The sequence below is a fragment of the Haplochromis burtoni genome, unplaced genomic scaffold (genome assembly GCF_018398535.1).
Source record: "Haplochromis burtoni strain Fernald_Lab_line unplaced genomic scaffold, NCSU_Asbu1 Contig_13, whole genome shotgun sequence".
In the NCBI taxonomy this organism is placed as follows: Eukaryota; Metazoa; Chordata; class Actinopteri; order Cichliformes; family Cichlidae; genus Haplochromis; species Haplochromis burtoni.
Window position 1 is genome coordinate 2,092,636 of NW_024582374.1, and position 17,867 is coordinate 2,110,502.

The 17,867-nt window shown below is 39.2% G+C and overlaps 2 protein-coding genes across 2 annotated transcripts in view; both read left to right on the forward strand.

Annotated features, from left to right (window-relative positions):
• On the forward strand, positions 1 to 7,793 carry gpr17 (G protein-coupled receptor 17). The gene is made up of 2 exons (XM_005919736.3): positions 1 to 345; positions 2,858 to 7,793. Exon 2 carries the CDS (start codon positions 2,866 to 2,868, stop codon positions 3,874 to 3,876), a length of 1,011 nt encoding a protein of 336 aa, XP_005919798.1. The 5' UTR covers positions 1 to 345; positions 2,858 to 2,865; the 3' UTR covers positions 3,877 to 7,793.
• The window catches only part of inpp5d (inositol polyphosphate-5-phosphatase D), a 17,549-nt gene continuing 7,349 nt past the window's right edge, over positions 7,668 to 17,867 (forward strand). Inside the window, exons 1-18 of the mRNA XM_005919738.2 lie at positions 7,668 to 7,943; positions 8,431 to 8,494; positions 10,311 to 10,446; positions 10,536 to 10,677; positions 10,846 to 10,986; positions 11,079 to 11,163; positions 11,245 to 11,319; positions 11,416 to 11,493; positions 11,578 to 11,701; positions 13,160 to 13,266; positions 13,360 to 13,462; positions 13,544 to 13,740; positions 13,833 to 13,950; positions 14,045 to 14,141; positions 16,443 to 16,581; positions 16,768 to 16,876; positions 17,033 to 17,121; positions 17,707 to 17,788. Of these exons, the coding sequence (XP_005919800.1) occupies positions 7,804 to 7,943; positions 8,431 to 8,494; positions 10,311 to 10,446; positions 10,536 to 10,677; positions 10,846 to 10,986; positions 11,079 to 11,163; positions 11,245 to 11,319; positions 11,416 to 11,493; positions 11,578 to 11,701; positions 13,160 to 13,266; positions 13,360 to 13,462; positions 13,544 to 13,740; positions 13,833 to 13,950; positions 14,045 to 14,141; positions 16,443 to 16,581; positions 16,768 to 16,876; positions 17,033 to 17,121; positions 17,707 to 17,788 (2,026 nt within the window). The 5' untranslated portion in view covers positions 7,668 to 7,803. The remainder of the gene's footprint in view (positions 7,944 to 8,430; positions 8,495 to 10,310; positions 10,447 to 10,535; positions 10,678 to 10,845; positions 10,987 to 11,078; positions 11,164 to 11,244; positions 11,320 to 11,415; positions 11,494 to 11,577; positions 11,702 to 13,159; positions 13,267 to 13,359; positions 13,463 to 13,543; positions 13,741 to 13,832; positions 13,951 to 14,044; positions 14,142 to 16,442; positions 16,582 to 16,767; positions 16,877 to 17,032; positions 17,122 to 17,706; positions 17,789 to 17,867) is intronic.

Genomic DNA, 17,867 nt, shown 5'->3' on the forward strand with positions numbered 1-17,867 from the left:
TCATTCTGACTCAGCCTATTGTGAAGCGCACAAGTGGCTCTCTGAAAAGAAGGGGATGGAGAAAGAAAGGGTGGGGTCAGGGTTCAAACGAAAGGCTCCCATTGGGACTCCCTTTCTGTTATCAAATTTGTTGAGACACAAAAAGAGCTACAGTCTCATTCCCGAGAACATCTTGAGAGAGAGATAGGGGGGTTATAGGACAGCATTCCTCATGTCAGAGCGCCAGTTTTTCCACACAGCGGCAGACGAACTCCCTGTCTTCAAGTACAGCTCCCTGCTCCTGCACTGATCATCTCCTCTTTGTCTTCCAGCAGCAAAACTTTTCTTTTTAGGAGTGCCCGTCCGGTAAGTCCTCTTTATTATTTGTTCCTTTATAACTTAAACTAAATACCTGCCTCTGCCGTTGATTTACTAAATAAACCTTTCTGTAAATTTCTCACTTTGCTCATGCAAACCCAAACAGCTCAATCTTTTACTGATTAGACATTAACTTACCTGATGTAAAAACATTAAAGATTTTCTTGGAAGCAAAGTTCTATTCAGTGTTTTGTTTCTCAAAAAAAATGTTACAAAGTTGAATTTTCCTCACACTGGAAAATCTTCAAATCACAGTGAAAGCTGGACAAGTGTCAAACCGACTTCACAATTTGTGTGTGAGTACACGTACAAATTTCTATACTTGCTTACTATGAAGTGGGCTCATTTAATCCTGTTTCACATTAGACAATGGAAGATTTCACACATTACAGCTGCTGCAGCTTTTCCATAAGCGCTGTGTGTAAAGGACCAATACCAGGATGCTCAGTCTCCTCTTCACTGCACAGATCTGCTTATCCAGATCGCCGTGATGAAGGCGTATTTCAGCTTTGTCTCTCTCCAGGATTATCTGCATTTATGGAAGCTTTTCCATTCAGCTGCTCCGTTTCTGGTTTGTTATCCCTGCTGGGACTGCAGTTCTCTTTCTTCAGGGGAACTGAAAGCTCTGACTCTGAGCCCTGGCTGAGAAATGCCCTGGCATGTGGGTCCCACAACACCCACTGAAAAGAGCCACGCTGCTTCTTAAAGGGCCAAAAGTCAGGGAGTGAAATTTAGCCCAGTCAGGTTTTTTTTGTGTGTGTGAGTCATTGTGGTTATTCTGCATTGTTTAATCACATAAGCTATTTTTGAAAAATATCTTTGAGCTAAAAATAACTGTATGAGCACTAAAACATAAAGAGAACACAGAAACAATCAGGAAATGTTATTGATAGTCTTTGGATATGGATCTTTTCAATATACAAGTCTAGAAAGTTCTTATTTTGAAGTAATAGGAAACAAACATATATCTTTAAATGTATATCTTATTCTTTGCTATCCTGTGCAGAAATCATTTTATTAGATACACCATGATGGTACCAAGTAGGTCTACCCTTTGCCTCCAGAAGTGCCTTCATTTTTCATGGCATAGATTCAACAAGGTTCTGGAAACTCCTCAAAGATTTTAGTTCATATTGACATGACAGCATCAAACAGTTGCTGTAGATTTGTCAGTTGCATCTATGATCTCCCATTCCATCACATCCCAAAGTTGTACTGTTGGACTGAGATCACTGTCATGTTCAAGAAACCAGTTTGAGATGATGTGAGCTTTGTGACATTGTGTTATCCCATCTGAAGATGGCACACTGTGGTCATAAAGGTATGGCATGGTCAGCAACAATACTCAGACAGGCTGTGGTGGTGGTTAAATGATGCTCAGTTGGGACTAAGAGGCCCAAAGTGTGTCAAGGAAATATTCCCCACAATGTTACAGCACCAGCAGCAGCCTGAACCGTTGATACGTGGAAGACCAAGCAAAGTTTTCCAATTTTCTAATGTCTGATTTTAGTGAGTCTGTATGAACTGTATGTTGATGTCGACCTCTGACATCAACATGCTCCTCACTGGATATTTTCTGTGTTTCGGACCATCCTCTGTAAACCCTTTGTGAAGGAAAATCCCAGTAGATCACCAGTTGAGATACTCAGTCTATCCCATCAGGCTCCAACAACCAATCAAAGTCACTTAAATGACCTTTCTTCCTCCATTCTGATGCTGAGTTTGAACTTCAACAGGCTGTCTTCACCACGTCTACATGTCTAAATGCACTGAGCTCCTGCCATGTGATTTGCTGATTTGATAACTGCATTAATGAGCAGTTGAACAGGTGTACCAAACAGAGTCTGTTTCACTTTCCAAATCTTCCTTTCATGTATTTAGCTTCTAAAGTGAACTCTCTCACAAACAGGCTTGTTGAATTTAAGGAGGGTTTTTTGCATTTGGGAACCTTCCATCAGCTACAGAAACATCTTTTGTGTGGGTTGACAGTTCAGCCCCAGCTAAACACGGTAGAAATGTTGGCTTTGGATCCAACAGAAATACCAAAGTGAAGGAAGCCTTGCCTTAAATTAATTAAAGTCAGACTTTGCTGTTCACGCCCCGGTGATGTTTCTGTGTAGAGAGTGAGCTAAAGCAACAGGGAAAAGAGAGCAAAAAATACAAAGAGTGAACAGTTGGAGCTTGGTGGGGTTGGATGGAGCAGTGGGTGGGTTTTCTAAGGAAGAGGTGATTGTAAGATCTAAAGAATATGCAGTCTACTGGGACTGTCTTTGCTGTCTTGTGTGTGTGTGTGTGTGTGTGTGTGTGTGTGTGTGTGTGTGTGTGTATAAACTTAAAAAAAAATCAAAAGTACTCAAATTCAGGTCAGAAATCTGACCACCCATGCAGCCTGCAGCGCAAAATTAGACCCGTCATAACTGTCCTGAATATATGCACTTCTGCTTATACTGCAGAAATGTTTTAAAGGTAATGATAATTATAATATTTTCTGTCTCCACAGTCACCAAAATGGAGTCTGCTACAATGCATCTGCCATCCAATCAGTCATCAGAGAGCTGTGTAGTGTTGGAGACCACGATCGAGAACCAGCTGTTTGGATGGTTCTACCTCGTGGTTTTTGTTCTGGCGCTGAGCGGTAACAGTTTGGCTCTCTGGATTTTCTCTCACCAGCGTGGCGTTTCTTCTCCAGCTAACGTCTTCCTGATTCATCTGGCTGTGGCAGACTTATCGTACGTCATCATCCTCCCGCTCAGGGCCACCTACCACTTTACAGGAGGCCACTGGCCCCTGGGCGAGGTGCCCTGCCGGGTGGTGGGTTTTTTGTTTTATGTCAACATGTATGCCAGCCTGTACTTCCTGGCCTGTGTAGCAGGGGATCGATACTTGGCTGTGGTTCACGCTGTGAGGTCACTGAAGATTCGTCGCGCTCGCTATGCTCAGATCATCAGCTTCTCTCTTTGGGTCCTAGTTACTGTCTCCATGGCACCGCTGCTTGTCACCCATCAGACTGCACAGGTGGACAACATGACGGTGTGTTTGCAGCTATACAGAGAGAAGGCCTCACGCAACGCTCTGATCTCGCTGGCCGTCGCCTTCATGCCGCCTTTCCTCGCCACTCTTTCCTGTTACCTCCTCATCATTCACAGCTTGCATCGTGGCTCCAGGTTGGAGCCGGCGCTCAAGCTAAGGGCCCTGCGCACCATTGGCCTGGTTATGCTCATCTACGTGATCTGTTTTCTGCCTTATCATATGAGTAGGGCCACCTTCATCCTGGGCTACAGCCACCCAGACGTCTCATGCCAGACACGCAGAGGCCTGAGCCTGGCCAACCGCCTCACCTCCTCCCTCACCTGCCTGAATGGTGCTATGGACCCGCTGGTCTACCTGTTTGGGGCGGAGAAATTCCGCGGCACACTGCGGCGATTGTTTTGTAAAGATAATGGCGGGATGTCAGGGGCCACCAGCGGAGAGTTAAAGGGAACACATGAGAGCTCTGTGAGTGCCAAATCTGAGTTCTGAGGAAAAGCAGCTAGACTCAGACACCTGTGCAAACTTTTCCATCACAAGCAGCTTCAGGTTGATGATACTTTGATTGATGCTGTTTCCAAAGGCTGTTTGAGAACCAATTCTAGTGTCATCCCCACACCATTCCCACCAAATCCTTAGAGAATTAAACTGACATCACTTTGACACTCAAAGAATCCTGAATTCAGCAGCAAAGACGGTGGTAGAAGTTTAACTTCCAGGAGAGGAACAAAGATCTTTAAAATCTAAATTTGGGGCAAAGTCAGCAAACTTTTTTAAATCAGTTATAACTTCTGATTCTGCACAGACTGTTTATCTTGGTGACCACTGGAATTAAAGTTGATGAAGATAATGCTTCAAAATAACTCCCACACACACAAGACTTGAGTAAATCTCATTCTTCTTTAACAATTTAACGCAATGGAGAATGTTTAAAAGCAAAATTACTGCAATTAGAAGTAAATATGACATTTGATGAGTTTTCAAAATGTACTGTTGGCTTGCTTTCAGCTCAGCAGATCCCCTGTTTTTTACTGTAGTAGATCTGGTTTCATAAGACAGACAATTTGTACTGGTTAGTGACGCCTTTGATGTTCTGTTTAAGCTTCTTGTCGTTTCCATTAAAAGTTTTTTGGGTCTTTGGGTCCATGTTAGAAACCAACTCTCAAACCAGTCAGAACTGTGCCCAATACCTGCTAATGTGGGACTCTCTGTACAAAAGCTAAGCTATTTGAATTTGTTTGGCTATAGTTTTTGACAACTGACGGTTTTAATAATAATCTTTAGAAAAGGTTTGTTGCAACATAACAACTCACTTGTTCCGGAGATGAAGCAAAAAACTAATGATGCAAAGTTTTTAATTGCTTCTGCTGTCATATATAATACTTAATGGGGGTTAAACTTGAGTACTAATTGTTCCGCCTACTGCTTGTTGGAAATCCAAAACAGCAATTCATTATATACATAGTAAACTTTCAGTGTATATTTTCTATTGTTTTTTTATACTGTAAGCCAAATGTGATGAATATGCATCAGTCACAGTTGATAATATTGTTGTTTTTTTTCATCTAAGGTGACATAGGTTGTCCTTGCTTTGTGGATAATCAAATGTGCGTGCACATAGTTTAACACTATAAGTGAAATGTGATGCGATCCATGTGAGAATTTTAAAAACTCGTGTGATCATGTGTTGTCTCCTAAAGTACAAACATCCAGTTAAATTTTCATTTGTTTGAATTTTTAGTTTCAGGCCAAATATCTGGAAAATGTTTATGCTAATTAGCATTGCTAGCATGCTAATGCGCCAAACCAGGAAGTTAAACAGGGTAAGCATTACAGGTAAGGTAAGCATTATACCTTTCAAATATTAGCACTGTATGTTAGCATGCTAGTGGACATACCCACTAAGGCACTCCACATTTTGAAGACTCACCATTAGCACTGTGGCTGCTGTTGTGTGAGGTGAAGTTGAAGTGATAAGTTGGTTTGCTGCATCCATAAATTGTATGGGTGAAATCCACAAGCACAGAAAAGTGCTTATTGGTGTTAATTAAGTAACAGACTAAAAAAAAGCAAGAACAACAAGAAAGAACACAGTCCAGAAGTTCAGATGAGTGACTCCTATCACCAGTATTATGCTACAGTCAAGTTAATGAACAAAGTCATTGGCATGGTGCTGTTGCCTTTGAAATGGTTGCAGTCAGTTGCCATTTTCAAGGCAATTTTAGTGCATTAAGATGACATCAGTTTGCTAACAGTTTGCAAGTGAATGAGGTCGAGTCAGCAATCTGTTTGTTGTAAAATGGCACGTGTGTTTGACTGCACAAACAGAAATTCACATTACCTACTTGCATTCAGAATTCAGAAAACCCACCACAAACAGTGATGTAGTTTCTACAGGATGGTGATTTAACTGTAACATGCAACCGCAATTTATATAAGAATAGAACCAAAGTAGAAGCAGTTCAGTTGAATCTTGTATTGTAAAAAAAAAAAAGATGTGTCACAGAGAAATTGTCTCAGAAAAACAAACTGCGATTGCCTTGCAATCCAAAGTTGTTGATGCAGATACTTTCAATCAGTTGCTGCTGGGTCAGTCATGAGCTGCTGATTATTCCAACCTACTTTTACTCTGGTATGACTGACCTAAGAAAATCACCTCTGATTCCAAAAACCAGAAGTAGAAGTTATAAGAAAGTCCCCCCTGACTTATTATTAAGAAGGAATAGCATGGAGTAGTATGCTGTACGTATGTTCACTTAAAGTTACTGTAAAGTAACATTTTAAGGCAGATCTTTATGGGGGAATGACACTTTTAGAGCCTCATGTGGTCACTAGCGGAACTGCAAACTTTGAAACTTTGCTTGCTTCATATTCCAGCTGTGTGTTAGCATGCCAGTATTAATATTTAGCTCAAGGCAACGCTGTTCTTCACAGAGATACTATTAAGGCTGTAGCCCTTTGGATTAAGTCCAGATTTACTCTACGATGGAGTGACAATTTTATTGAGAGTGGACTGTGTAAATGTGCCCATTATTATACTGCTGTTGGATATTTCCCTGCTATCACATTTTCATAGATGCAAAAATTCCTGTATTGTGTTTCTCCAGCTCAGCTAGGAATGACGTGGACACAGTCACAGCTTTTTATAAATTCCTGACATGAGTCACTGTATATGTTAAATGTGCTTGACAAATCTCCACTGTGAAAATATTTTTGGGTTTTCAGTTTCTTAACTCTCCTATGATGCTACGCATTTCTGTTGCACTGTTACTTGACAAACTAATAACTATTGTTCTATCTACAGTTTGATAAAATGCAACATGTTAAAAATATGCTCTGACTTTAATGTGCGAATGATTGTGTAATTCACTGCAGCAAAAATGCACCATTTGTGTGACATGTCCAGTCCCTCTCTTTCTTTCTTTTTTGCCTGTCACATAAAAACTGCAGAAACTCAACATGTCTGCTGCTGTCTCCCGAAAGCAAAAGTATGATTTCACGTCCTTCGCGTCTGTGGCGTTGACGTGTTTGCCGTGAAAGTGGTAAAACTATTTCAAGTGCGGGGACAGAAGGCAGCAGTGACTTGTCACCATGTAGTTCTCTTTTCATATCATGTGACATGTTGTGGTTTGTGAGCAGCTCATTTTCCTCCCCTTATTTCTGCAAGACTTCCTGTCCATCACATGAACATGGCAACTACTTTAACTTGTATTTCCTGAATGTATATATTGTAGAAAACCCCCGAGCTCCCTTTGGTTCATCTGTGGTTTAAAGAATAGCAGTATGCAGGCTGAATATGATGCACTTTGGTTTATTTTTATCAAAGAACAAAATGATCATGTTTGAAAAACAAATCAAGGTCCTTATCTTCTTTTTTCTTTTTTTACTGTGTGGGTTTTAAAGTAAATATATCCAGTAAATTCCCTTCCTGTAACTACTAAAAATCATCACGGTCATGTTTTCTTTCTTACTTCCTCTTTTCACTTCTTGTAGCTCAATTTTTTACGTATAACTTCATTATTTTCTGAAAGTTCACATGAACAAGTAAACCAAAGAGGTTAGGTATGCTGGTTAATCATTCGTGTAAGGTGATAAAGATTTCTACTGTGCAAACAAAAGTGTGTATTTCCATTTTACAGCTGTGCAGCTATGTTAAAGAAGAGGCCGAGTGAAGGCACTAGGGCCCTCCTCTCTTTAACTTGACAAATGAGGAAGTTCAGTGCTGAGCTAGTAGCAGCTTCCTTTTACAATTTGCGGAGGCAGTGGATGAACAAGTGAAAGAAAGAACTAAAAAGTATGCACCATGAGAAGATGAAAATAGCCAGAAAGAAAAATTGAGTCTACTTTGTTTTGCTGGGATCATTTTTTTTGAGATCACATGCAAAGCTCTTGAGATCGAGCTCTTGGGTGAAAAACAGGATGCCAAGTTATCAACCTTGGTACCATGGCAATATAACTCGATCCAAAGCTGAGGATCTACTTTCCAAAGCAGCAAGAGATGGAAGCTTCCTCATCCGGGACAGTGAATCCATACAGGGAGCCTATGCCCTCTGTGTTTTGTAAGTTATTGTTTCTTTTTATTATGGCTCGCGGTTGATTCTAAAATGCCTGCATATACTTCATGTTTCTACTTCATTAAACCTTCGTGACATGCAGCACCAGCTGTGAATCGTATCGAATCGACACGATCTGGTTGTCAAACTGTATATTTTGTTCAAGAAACACAATTCCAAACATGATCGTTTGTGCACTGTAGCTATAACACAGTTATTAGTTAAAGTTCCTAAAACTGTCTCACCATATCACATTACATTTTTTTTCTTTTTTTGCACATACACACTGCAACACAAGACTAGTTCCCTTTTATTTGCATACAGTGCAGCCACAAAGCACCACCCTTTCCCCTCTGCACATCATCTTCCATTGGGTAACCTTCATTTAAAAATGATTCCAACTGCTCACTCAACACATTGAATCCGCTTGTTTCTTCACCTTACATTCATTCCATGTTCCAACCACAGACATTTGCATTTATTTGATCCACAGATATCAGAACTGTGTGTACACATACAGAATCCTGCCAAATGAAGACAAGAAGCTCTCTGTCCAGGTGGGTTCACAGTTTCCATTGTTCTGGTCCGAACCCAGATGAGTTATTATAGTTACTGTGAAGATGAAATGATATTTTCAAAAGTATTAGTCACACATTGCTAGTGCAATGCTCAGTTGTAACCTAATTAAAGATGTAAGCCCACACATGTATTTACTGTCCACCACTTTGACCCAGACTGAAGTATCCTAACAACAGGCGAGATGAATGCGTAAATGACTTTCAAGATCACTAGAATCTGAAGCCGCATGTATTTTTGGTGTATGAGCACGCACGTGTGACGTTTCCAGTTATCAGATTGATTAGAATAAAATTTAATAAACACAATAATGCATCATTATAGTTGAATTTCAATCTGATGATCGAATACCCCCAGTATTAATAAGTATTAATAGCTTCAGCTTGGAGGTATGAGCATTAACTAAAAGAATAAAGATGACATGTTAAACATCAGCAGGTAGTCTCTGTTGAATGTTAGCATGCAGGCATACAGATTTCAGCACAAAGCTGTCTGTTAGCTCAGTAACTCAGAGCTGCTTACAAGGCTGCAGTTTAAAACATATTCTCTTATTATACACTAAATATCATTGCCTCACAAAGCTACACTGATAGTAATTTAAAAGCCCTAAAATGTAAAATTTACAGACTTAGGATTACAGACTGGGAGCACAACAACATCACCCTAAAAAAGCCACAAATACCTCTGTTATTTACTATGATTTTTAAATCTATAGAAAAGAGACTTTATGGTTCAGCAAATGACAAATGCCTGCTTCTCATTTGTATTTAATCTGCCATTGGCAAACTACCCTACAATGAGCCAGTACAGAAACTGAAGCAGGAACTAAGAGTTTTGCAGTAAATTAGTTGGCAATGATAAAAGCAAGACTCAATCTGATCAGAAGCAGATCAGCAGATGCTTCATTATCTTGGTATTTGTTCAGTGTCAGCTTTGCAGTGTAAGTCTGAAGAGATTAGAAAACTAACAGGCCCCACAGAGAGGATATAAACGTCTTGGGCTTGACAGAAAGATTGAACAGAGTATCATCTGTATGTTTTTTTTAAATACTGTAATTATAAAAAAAAAAGGTGAAAATGCTAGAGAGCTTCTAAATGACTGATTTATGCACTGACATAACAGCTATGTATAATTGCTATGCAAACCCGTGGCCTTAGATAGAAATTCTGTAACAGCAAAATGTGCTGAGTCCTGAAATAAGTTTACTGGTATGAAGTAGCAACGTGTCAGGTTTCTAGGAAACGATAAGTCAGCACTGTTACCTTCTAACGTGCCAGGTAAAATGTGACCATTTCGTGCTTTTAAAAACTTGTTAGATGAGGTGATAATGTACACCTGTGCAGTTTAGTTTAAAGAAAGTGCTTTAAAATAATGTAACTGCCCAATGACTGCAAGTTTCACAATTGAGTTTTACGAGCCGCAGAAGAGACTAAATGCAATGTAGCTATATAGAGAAACCAAACCTATTTAAGGGACTATAGTTTTTAAAACCTATTTCTGTTAATGGTTTAAGTGTACGATTTAATTCTTATGACGGAGCAGGGATATGTTTACTTCCTTAAAATAGCTGATGATTTATGGGTAATAATATGTTCTTTTAAATGAAATAAATTGCAAAATTACAAATGAATGTCTTAGAATGCAACTGGAAAATACCGCAGACAGTAGACAGGTCTGACATCATATGGGAAGTAACACTTACAGGTTATGTCACCTGCTTTGGTAACAACAACAAAATTCATCCTTTTGTTTACAAAGAGTGATTAAAAAAAATGTTTGCTGTTATCTGCTCTGCAGGCATCTGAAGGAGTGCCTATTAGGTTCTTCACAATGCTACCTGAGCTGGTGGAGGCGTATTATAGCCCCAACATGGGTTTAGTCACCCACCTGCAGTACTCTGTCCAGAGGGAGGAGGAGGTAGAAGAGGAGCCAGGTCAAAAACTTCACTTTGTCTCTATATTGGTTTTGATATGGAAGAGAAAGTATTGTTTGTCCTAAACACACTTTATGTCTATTCTGCAGAACAAAACAGTCATCCTCCACAGCTCCCACCCAGAAACATCCCACTTGATGTAAAGGACGGTGACTCCAAGACTTCAGAGCAAGCCTCCAAATCCTTATCAGACATATACCTGGCGAAACTGCAGCATATGGACTTGTCCATGTATGGTCACAATTACAGACAGTTGCAATGTCTCTTGTACCTACAGCACTATAAAAGTAGAATTTAGGCATTCGGCACTAAACTTTCCAAAACAATTACTAATATGAATTTTCCTGAAGCTAACTGAGACTAGAAGTGTTTTAATTTACATTTCTCTTATGTCTCCAGCTTACCAGAAGAGCATGAAATGGCCATCCAAGAATACTTCAGGACTTCAGTCTGCTTAGATGCTGAACAAGTTCAAAACGGTAACCCTAACCTGCCTGGCCTCAAGAAGCTTATAATGGCAGTCTGCAAGAACCTAAACAGGTATGGTGTCCATTTAATGGAATGTGTAATATTACATACACTTGAATGGATTGGGTTGATTGACCCACGCGCTGAACTTTTTTGCGAGGCAGTGAAATTTCCCGCGTCATGCCAACTCTGGAGGTGTTTCACAGAACGCTCGACCAACAGCTCTCTCCAGGGATTGGACCAAAACAAGTTGGTGGCACCCATGATCCTTTGCAGTATTATCAGCGCTTAAAAAGCTGCTCTCTTCATGTATTTCCTCCTTATTTTCAGAATTTCTGTGATTCGGGTCCTGTGTCCTGTAGACTTGAGCAACTAACAAAACTGCTCTACTCGATAGAAGATAAGGTAAAGTACTGTAATATGTTTTAACAACAGCTTTTTATATGATAATAGAAAATGTTATAAGATATTACAAAGGACGACTCTGCTTCCTTTTTTCAGGTTAAAGGTTCTGTTTTTGAGTATGTTGGATTTGATGCGGGCCCACGGAAATCTCTCATACCAATCGTTACGTTTGAGGTGCTTTCTTTAGTACTTATGTCTACATAACATTTGTCATACGTGTGTATGTTCTATTTGATCGATTTCTTCTTTCACTGGTAGGTCAAACAAGAATCTCTCGGTATTTCCACAAAGATGTTCCTGAAAGTGGACATTGAAAGTGGGAAGCTCTACTTTAAGAAGTCAAAAGATGGACCCGAAGACAAATACTTTGTGCACAATAAAAGTAAGGACTTGAGGAGTTCATTTCTATCTCAAACAATTGATTGTCACAAAATGCAAACATCAGAATGATTAATTTAATCGGATTAATCCCAAAATCACTTTGGTGATTTCTTTTTTTAATTTTGTTGGAAGGATTTTAATAAAATTTGGTGATCCCTTGTCTCTATTGACGTTACAATAGAAAAACAAAGGTGTTAAACTCAGCGTTCTGTGTTGGCGGAATATTTTACAGTATCTTGCTATATTTTCTAGACTCGACTAAATGGCTACAGTGCCTATAGTGTCCACCAGAGATTTTGTATTTAACCCTGTGCTCTGTCCTGCTGTTTTGCAAAGAAAAGAAGCAATGTTTTTCACTTGGTCTTTATTTTGGAGTAATTAGCTACCAGAATGAATCATTTGTTATTAGAATCAAACATTCTGACATATTTCAAGCACACGCTAATCGTTAGAAGATTGCTCTTACACATGTGAGACCACAGAGAAGGTACATTAGCCTGGTTCATTGGAGGAAGCAGTTACAGTTATTGTTTTCTAAATTACTAATTATATATAAGAACATCTTTGAGTTTGTAAAGTTCAGAAAAATGTATTCAGGTGGTACATTTGATTCGGGTCAGTATCTTAAGAAATTAGGAACTTTAAGTAGTGCCACAAAAGCTATTTTTCCATGCTAATAGACAGATAAAGTGGGACTTGTAGTCATAAGAGTTTTAATCAGTCAGTAAGCCTTAAAAATCATTTTATAGAAAACGTCATACATGGACCACTTGTGCGTGCTACTACAGACAGTATAAAAGATGAATGTAGCCACCCTAATGTTACGTATTCGTTTTGGACTCTTTTGGCCAGAAGTGGCCAGTTTTGGAGAAGAGAATGACTCTGTTGCAAGTTTGTTCATTTTGCTGTATTCATATACATAAACAGAAGCAATGTAGCAAAGATTTTTATTAGTGCTAAGAGATCCAGTTAAGTGACTACAGTTAGTAAAGGTGAAGCCTGACAGATAGTGAACGCACAATCAAAGAAGCAGATAGATGAGTTTGAAAAAATCAATTCACCGGAGTTGTTGTGAAGGGGGGACAGACTGGCGATCTGCCCAGGGTGACCTCACCTCTCGCCCTATGATAGCTGGGATAAGATTCAAGTCCTCCCACAACCCTGATAAGGATAAGTAAAAGAGAACAGATGGGAGGTATTTTTGTTTATTGGAAGTGGAAAAAAATGTTTATTACTCCTGTGAAACTTGATGTTTTAACAACAGTGTCTATGAAGAGTCCCTTGATTTTTGAGACAGCCTCATTAAAGGAGCTGCAGACTTTGTGCTTGATTCTTCAGCCTGGAAGTTGCACCTTCTCTGCAGCAAGTGCAAAATAGCATGTGTGAAAACAAATGTCAAGAACTACTTTCAACCATCAAAAGCACTTAACTTAATAAGAATACTGCTCTTATCCATCAGTCCTGCAGTTGGTGAAATCCCAGAAAATGCACGCCAAGCTGGTCATTGCGGTGGAGACGGAGAAAGAAAAAGTTCTGCGGAAAGAGTTTGTGTTTGATGACACAAAGGTAAGCGTCTTTTTAAAGGCGATGCTCCCTATTCTGACCTCAGTCATGTGCACTTCATTAAATGTGATGTGTTTTGTTGTCTTGTGAATCCAGAAAAGAGAGGGCTTCTGTCAGCTGCTTCAGCAAATGAAAAACAAACACTCAGAAAAGCCTGAACCAGACATGATCACAGTGTTTGTTGGCACCTGGAACATGGGTAACAGTGATGTCATACAGAATTCAGTGCTTCAGTTAACTTAACTGTATATAATATAAAAACGGATCTGCAAACCTACAGGAAATGCCGGCCCTCCCCCGAACATCAACTCCTGGTTTCAGTGTAAGGGCCAAGGGAAGACACAAGATGACACAGCAGATCATATTCCACATGATTTTTATGTCATTGGGACTCAGGAGGATCCTTTGGGTGAGCGAGAATGGGCAGATACAGTGAAAGGTGTCCTGAGGAACATCACAAACATTAGCTTTAAACAAGTGAGTAACTGTGGCAAAGTTTTGAATTTGTAGCTGAATGCAAACACAAAGCACTAATGAATCAAATATTCTAAACATCTCCAAACATCCAGGTGGCAATTCACACACTGTGGAATATTCGTATCGTGGTCCTGGCCAAGCCTGAGCATGAAAACAGGATCTCTCATGTTTTTTCAGACAGCGTGAAGACAGGGATCGCCAACACCTTGGGTAAGCAGTTCCACTTCTCCTTGAGGCCTGTAATGATTGCTCATAAAAGTTCACAGAAAAATGACCCATCAGTGTTTACTGGTTTCAATTGCAGGAAACAAGGGAGCAGTGGGAGTGTCCTTCATGTTCAATGGGACATCTTTTGGCTTTGTCAACAGTCATCTGACCTCTGGAAGTGAGAAGAAGCTCAGGTGAGGAGAAAGTTACACTTTTCAAAGTATCTTTAAAAAGTTTGAATTGATTGGTAACATCATATAAACATATACAACATACATATACACAGGGTTCCTGGGCTCAAAATTAACCTTTGAGGGTAACTATGCAAATAACCATGATTGGTTTGCCTTTAGTTAAGGCAATACCCCGGACATTTATCAACAAAAAATGTATCTAGGCTTAAACAAATTAAACTCAACTCTTCCTTCCTTTGATAGAAGTCGCAAATCTCTTTGAAATCCGCTAGCATTTTTATAGCCTCTTCAGGGAAAACCCGATGCAGATATCAACAAAGGTGTCATTTCAATGATGGATGGGGAGGTAAAAATCCTAATTGTCTAGTGACATGTGCAAAATACCCCCCTGTTCACTTATTCACTACTTCCTAACAGAAACTTAGCAGTTGAGTAAATGGAAAGCAGGAAATGTAAATGTGCCTAACAATCAGCACAATTTGGTTTTAGCCTGCTGCTGACATTGACAAAATGTAGCCAGAAACACTTTTTTTAATCGTCTTTGCAAAAACAGTTAACATTATCTGTTAAATATTAGCTTAGCAGTTAAATTGTGCTAGCTGCTAAATATTGTAGGACCTTTACCTTAACCTATAAAAAGAACCTTGAGGTTTGAGTGCTTGTATGGTCAACTTAACAAGCATTCTGCATGACAAAACGAGCTGCAGCTTGGTAGGTATACTCAATCTAGTACATTTTCATGTTGTGCACCTTGTGCAGTATGTATTTATTTGGACAGACCACAGTTATTCTAATCAAACACAACAATTTGCACGATTATCAGAAATTAACGTTGCAACATTTGATCGCAACGCTTGATTACTGCCCTAGCTACTGCATTTTTGGAAACATTTGTTATTTTTCTTGCCTCAGACCAACAATTTGGGGTTTCGTCCAGATCTGGATCCAGAACTGCTAAAATATTGCTAACTTTCCAAAAATGAACTAGGGGAGGATGGGAGTAAAAATGAAAAGTCCATTCAGGTCATCTACTAATTGGTAGGCTGGTGGTTCAATCCCTGCCTGAACCAGTCTGTATACCAAATATCCCTGGGAAAGATACGAACCCTGAGAATGTGTTTGAATGTGTGTGTGAATGTTGGAGAGTAAGTAGAAAAACCATGGGGGAAAAAAAGCCCTTGAATATGGGTGAATGAGCCAAGTTGTACAAAGCGCTTTGAGTGCTCAGATAGAGCCCGAGGTGTCCATTTACCATTTGTTATGAAAGAATTTAAAATACACAACAAAATAAAGATGTCAGCAAACCAAAAGCGCTGAAAACAAATGTTTCAACTAAAAATACTCCTACCAATAGGAAACGGCAAATACTCACTAGTAGTTCTAAGCACTCAGCTAAAGCAAAGCACCAATAAATAATCGTCTGCAGGGCGATTCAGTGAGAGTTGTGAAACACACATGTGCAAAACGTTTAAAGGCAACCACTAAATAATGCTCATCGCCTAATGGCTTATAAGTCACTAACCAAGTGCGCGGCTTCAAAATCAGTACCGTGCCCTTCATCACTCTGGGTTTTTTGCAGCCAAGATGGCGTTGGTGAAAACGCTCATCTCAAGGTTTCAAAATGGAACTTTACAAACCAGCGAGTGACATCACAGTACCCATGTCCATCCTTCATATTATCTGTGTATTTGACTAGCTGTTACCCTGGATGAACATCCTTTCTGACTAATTTAAAATATAAAACAGGTGTTTTATTCAATATTAGCTGAAACTAGAGACTGAGCCTGTGAAGCCTTCAGGCGTGTGTTCACTGAGGTTACAGTGGGAGTCGGCGGCGGCTGTCTTAAACACAATCACAAGTCTTTTTTGGCAACCGCAGAAGTCGCCCCCTGCTGGTTTTTAGAAAAACATCCATGTTTAAGACAATTCTATGTTAGCTTCACTTTTCAACCCAGCAAGCTACATCCATCTTTATACTTTATACTTTTAAAAAAATTATTTATTTTCCATCTTTTTACTGTCATCATCATCCCCTTATACTAGTCACACGGCCACGATGGCAACCATCTTTGTCATTTTTCATGTCGGATTTTTAAAAATTATTCATGTTTTTTATTTATTTATTTACCTATATTTAACCTGGACAACATAAATGATGAATATGTATCCTCCTCTTTCTGAAGCCTTGCTTTAAAAGTCAACGTTTTGCTAAATGGCAGTAGAAACAGAAAACTTTATTGCTTCCTCCACTGATTCCTCACATTTTTGATGTTACTTCAATATTTTTTGCTGTATTTGCAGACGGAATCAAAACTATGCCAGCATCCTGAGATTTCTGAATCTAGGAGACAAGAAGCTTAATCCGTTTGACATCACACATCGCTTCACGCACCTCTTCTGGCTTGGAGATCTGAACTACCGCGTTGAAATGCCATCTTCTGTAAGTCATAAACCTTGTTTTATATCTACTTTACATACAGATTCACGGACTTTGCTTTGTTGTGTTTTTTCTCTCAGAAGCATGGTTGTGTTTTTTTTTTTTTTTTTAAACCCTGCTGGTTGTCAGGTGTCTGAGCTCTCAGCTGCTAACACTTTCAGTCACTACTTTCCCCTGTTCCCTTCACAGGAAGCTGAAAACATTGTGTCAAAGATCAAACAGCAGCAGTACCAGGAACTGCTCACCAAAGACCAGCTCAGCATGGAGAGGAAAGAGAGCAAGGTCTTCTTGCATTTTGGTGAGCTTTGATGAATACTGATCAGTACATGTAGGCATACGGTAGAAAGAAGTGTCTTCACTGTTGTTGCCATGCTTGGGATTTTCTGCAAAACACTGTCCTTTTTCTTATAATTGTGTTTGCATACATACGGGTTTTATTCTATTTTGATTGTAGCTGAAGAAGAAATCACATTCGCGCCCACGTATCGATTTGAAAGAGACACACGAGAGAGGTACGCCTACACAAAGGCCAAAGCGACAGGGGTAAGCTCACGTTTTATCACATCTCTGTTCCCCTACTATGCATCACGGTCACTTCACTGAGACTTTTAATTTTATCTGCTTCATTGCTGTAATTTTTTAAAATTTAATCCCAAATTATTTTATTCACTTCATCATGTTCGAATGTTATTAGTTTCTTATTATGCATAAAATTTAATTTTGTTTGTTTTAACGTACTCTTAATTTTAACTACATTTTTTTAGTGTACTTACAGCCTATTTCATTTTAATGAGGTTTCATCTTTTGAATTTAATTTTAATTTAAGTTACCTATCGTTGAATATTCTTGGTTTGGATTTTTGTTGGCTTATTATTCTTTCATCGACAGTTTAGGAAAAGTCAAAAATCACATTTACTGATAGCAAACGGTTGAACATGCAGCACGATCTCTTGAACCGATCCACGTTAGCAGGGCTATTTGCTCATGTTTCTTCCACAAATGACTGCCCATCATACTTCTTATATGTTGGGCTATTTATGTAGAGTTATACTTGAATTGTTTTACAGTCTTCAATTTGAAAATTCAAGTATTTTATGTATTAAAATTAAGATGATTTTAACTCTACAGACAAAATACAATTTGCCATCCTGGTGTGATCGCGTCCTACGAAAGTCATATCCTCTGGTTCATGTTGTCTGCCAAGCATACGGTGAGTAATCTTCTGTTAAACCTTTTTTTCTGCGGCTATATTATACATACAGGAATGTATATATATATATATATATATA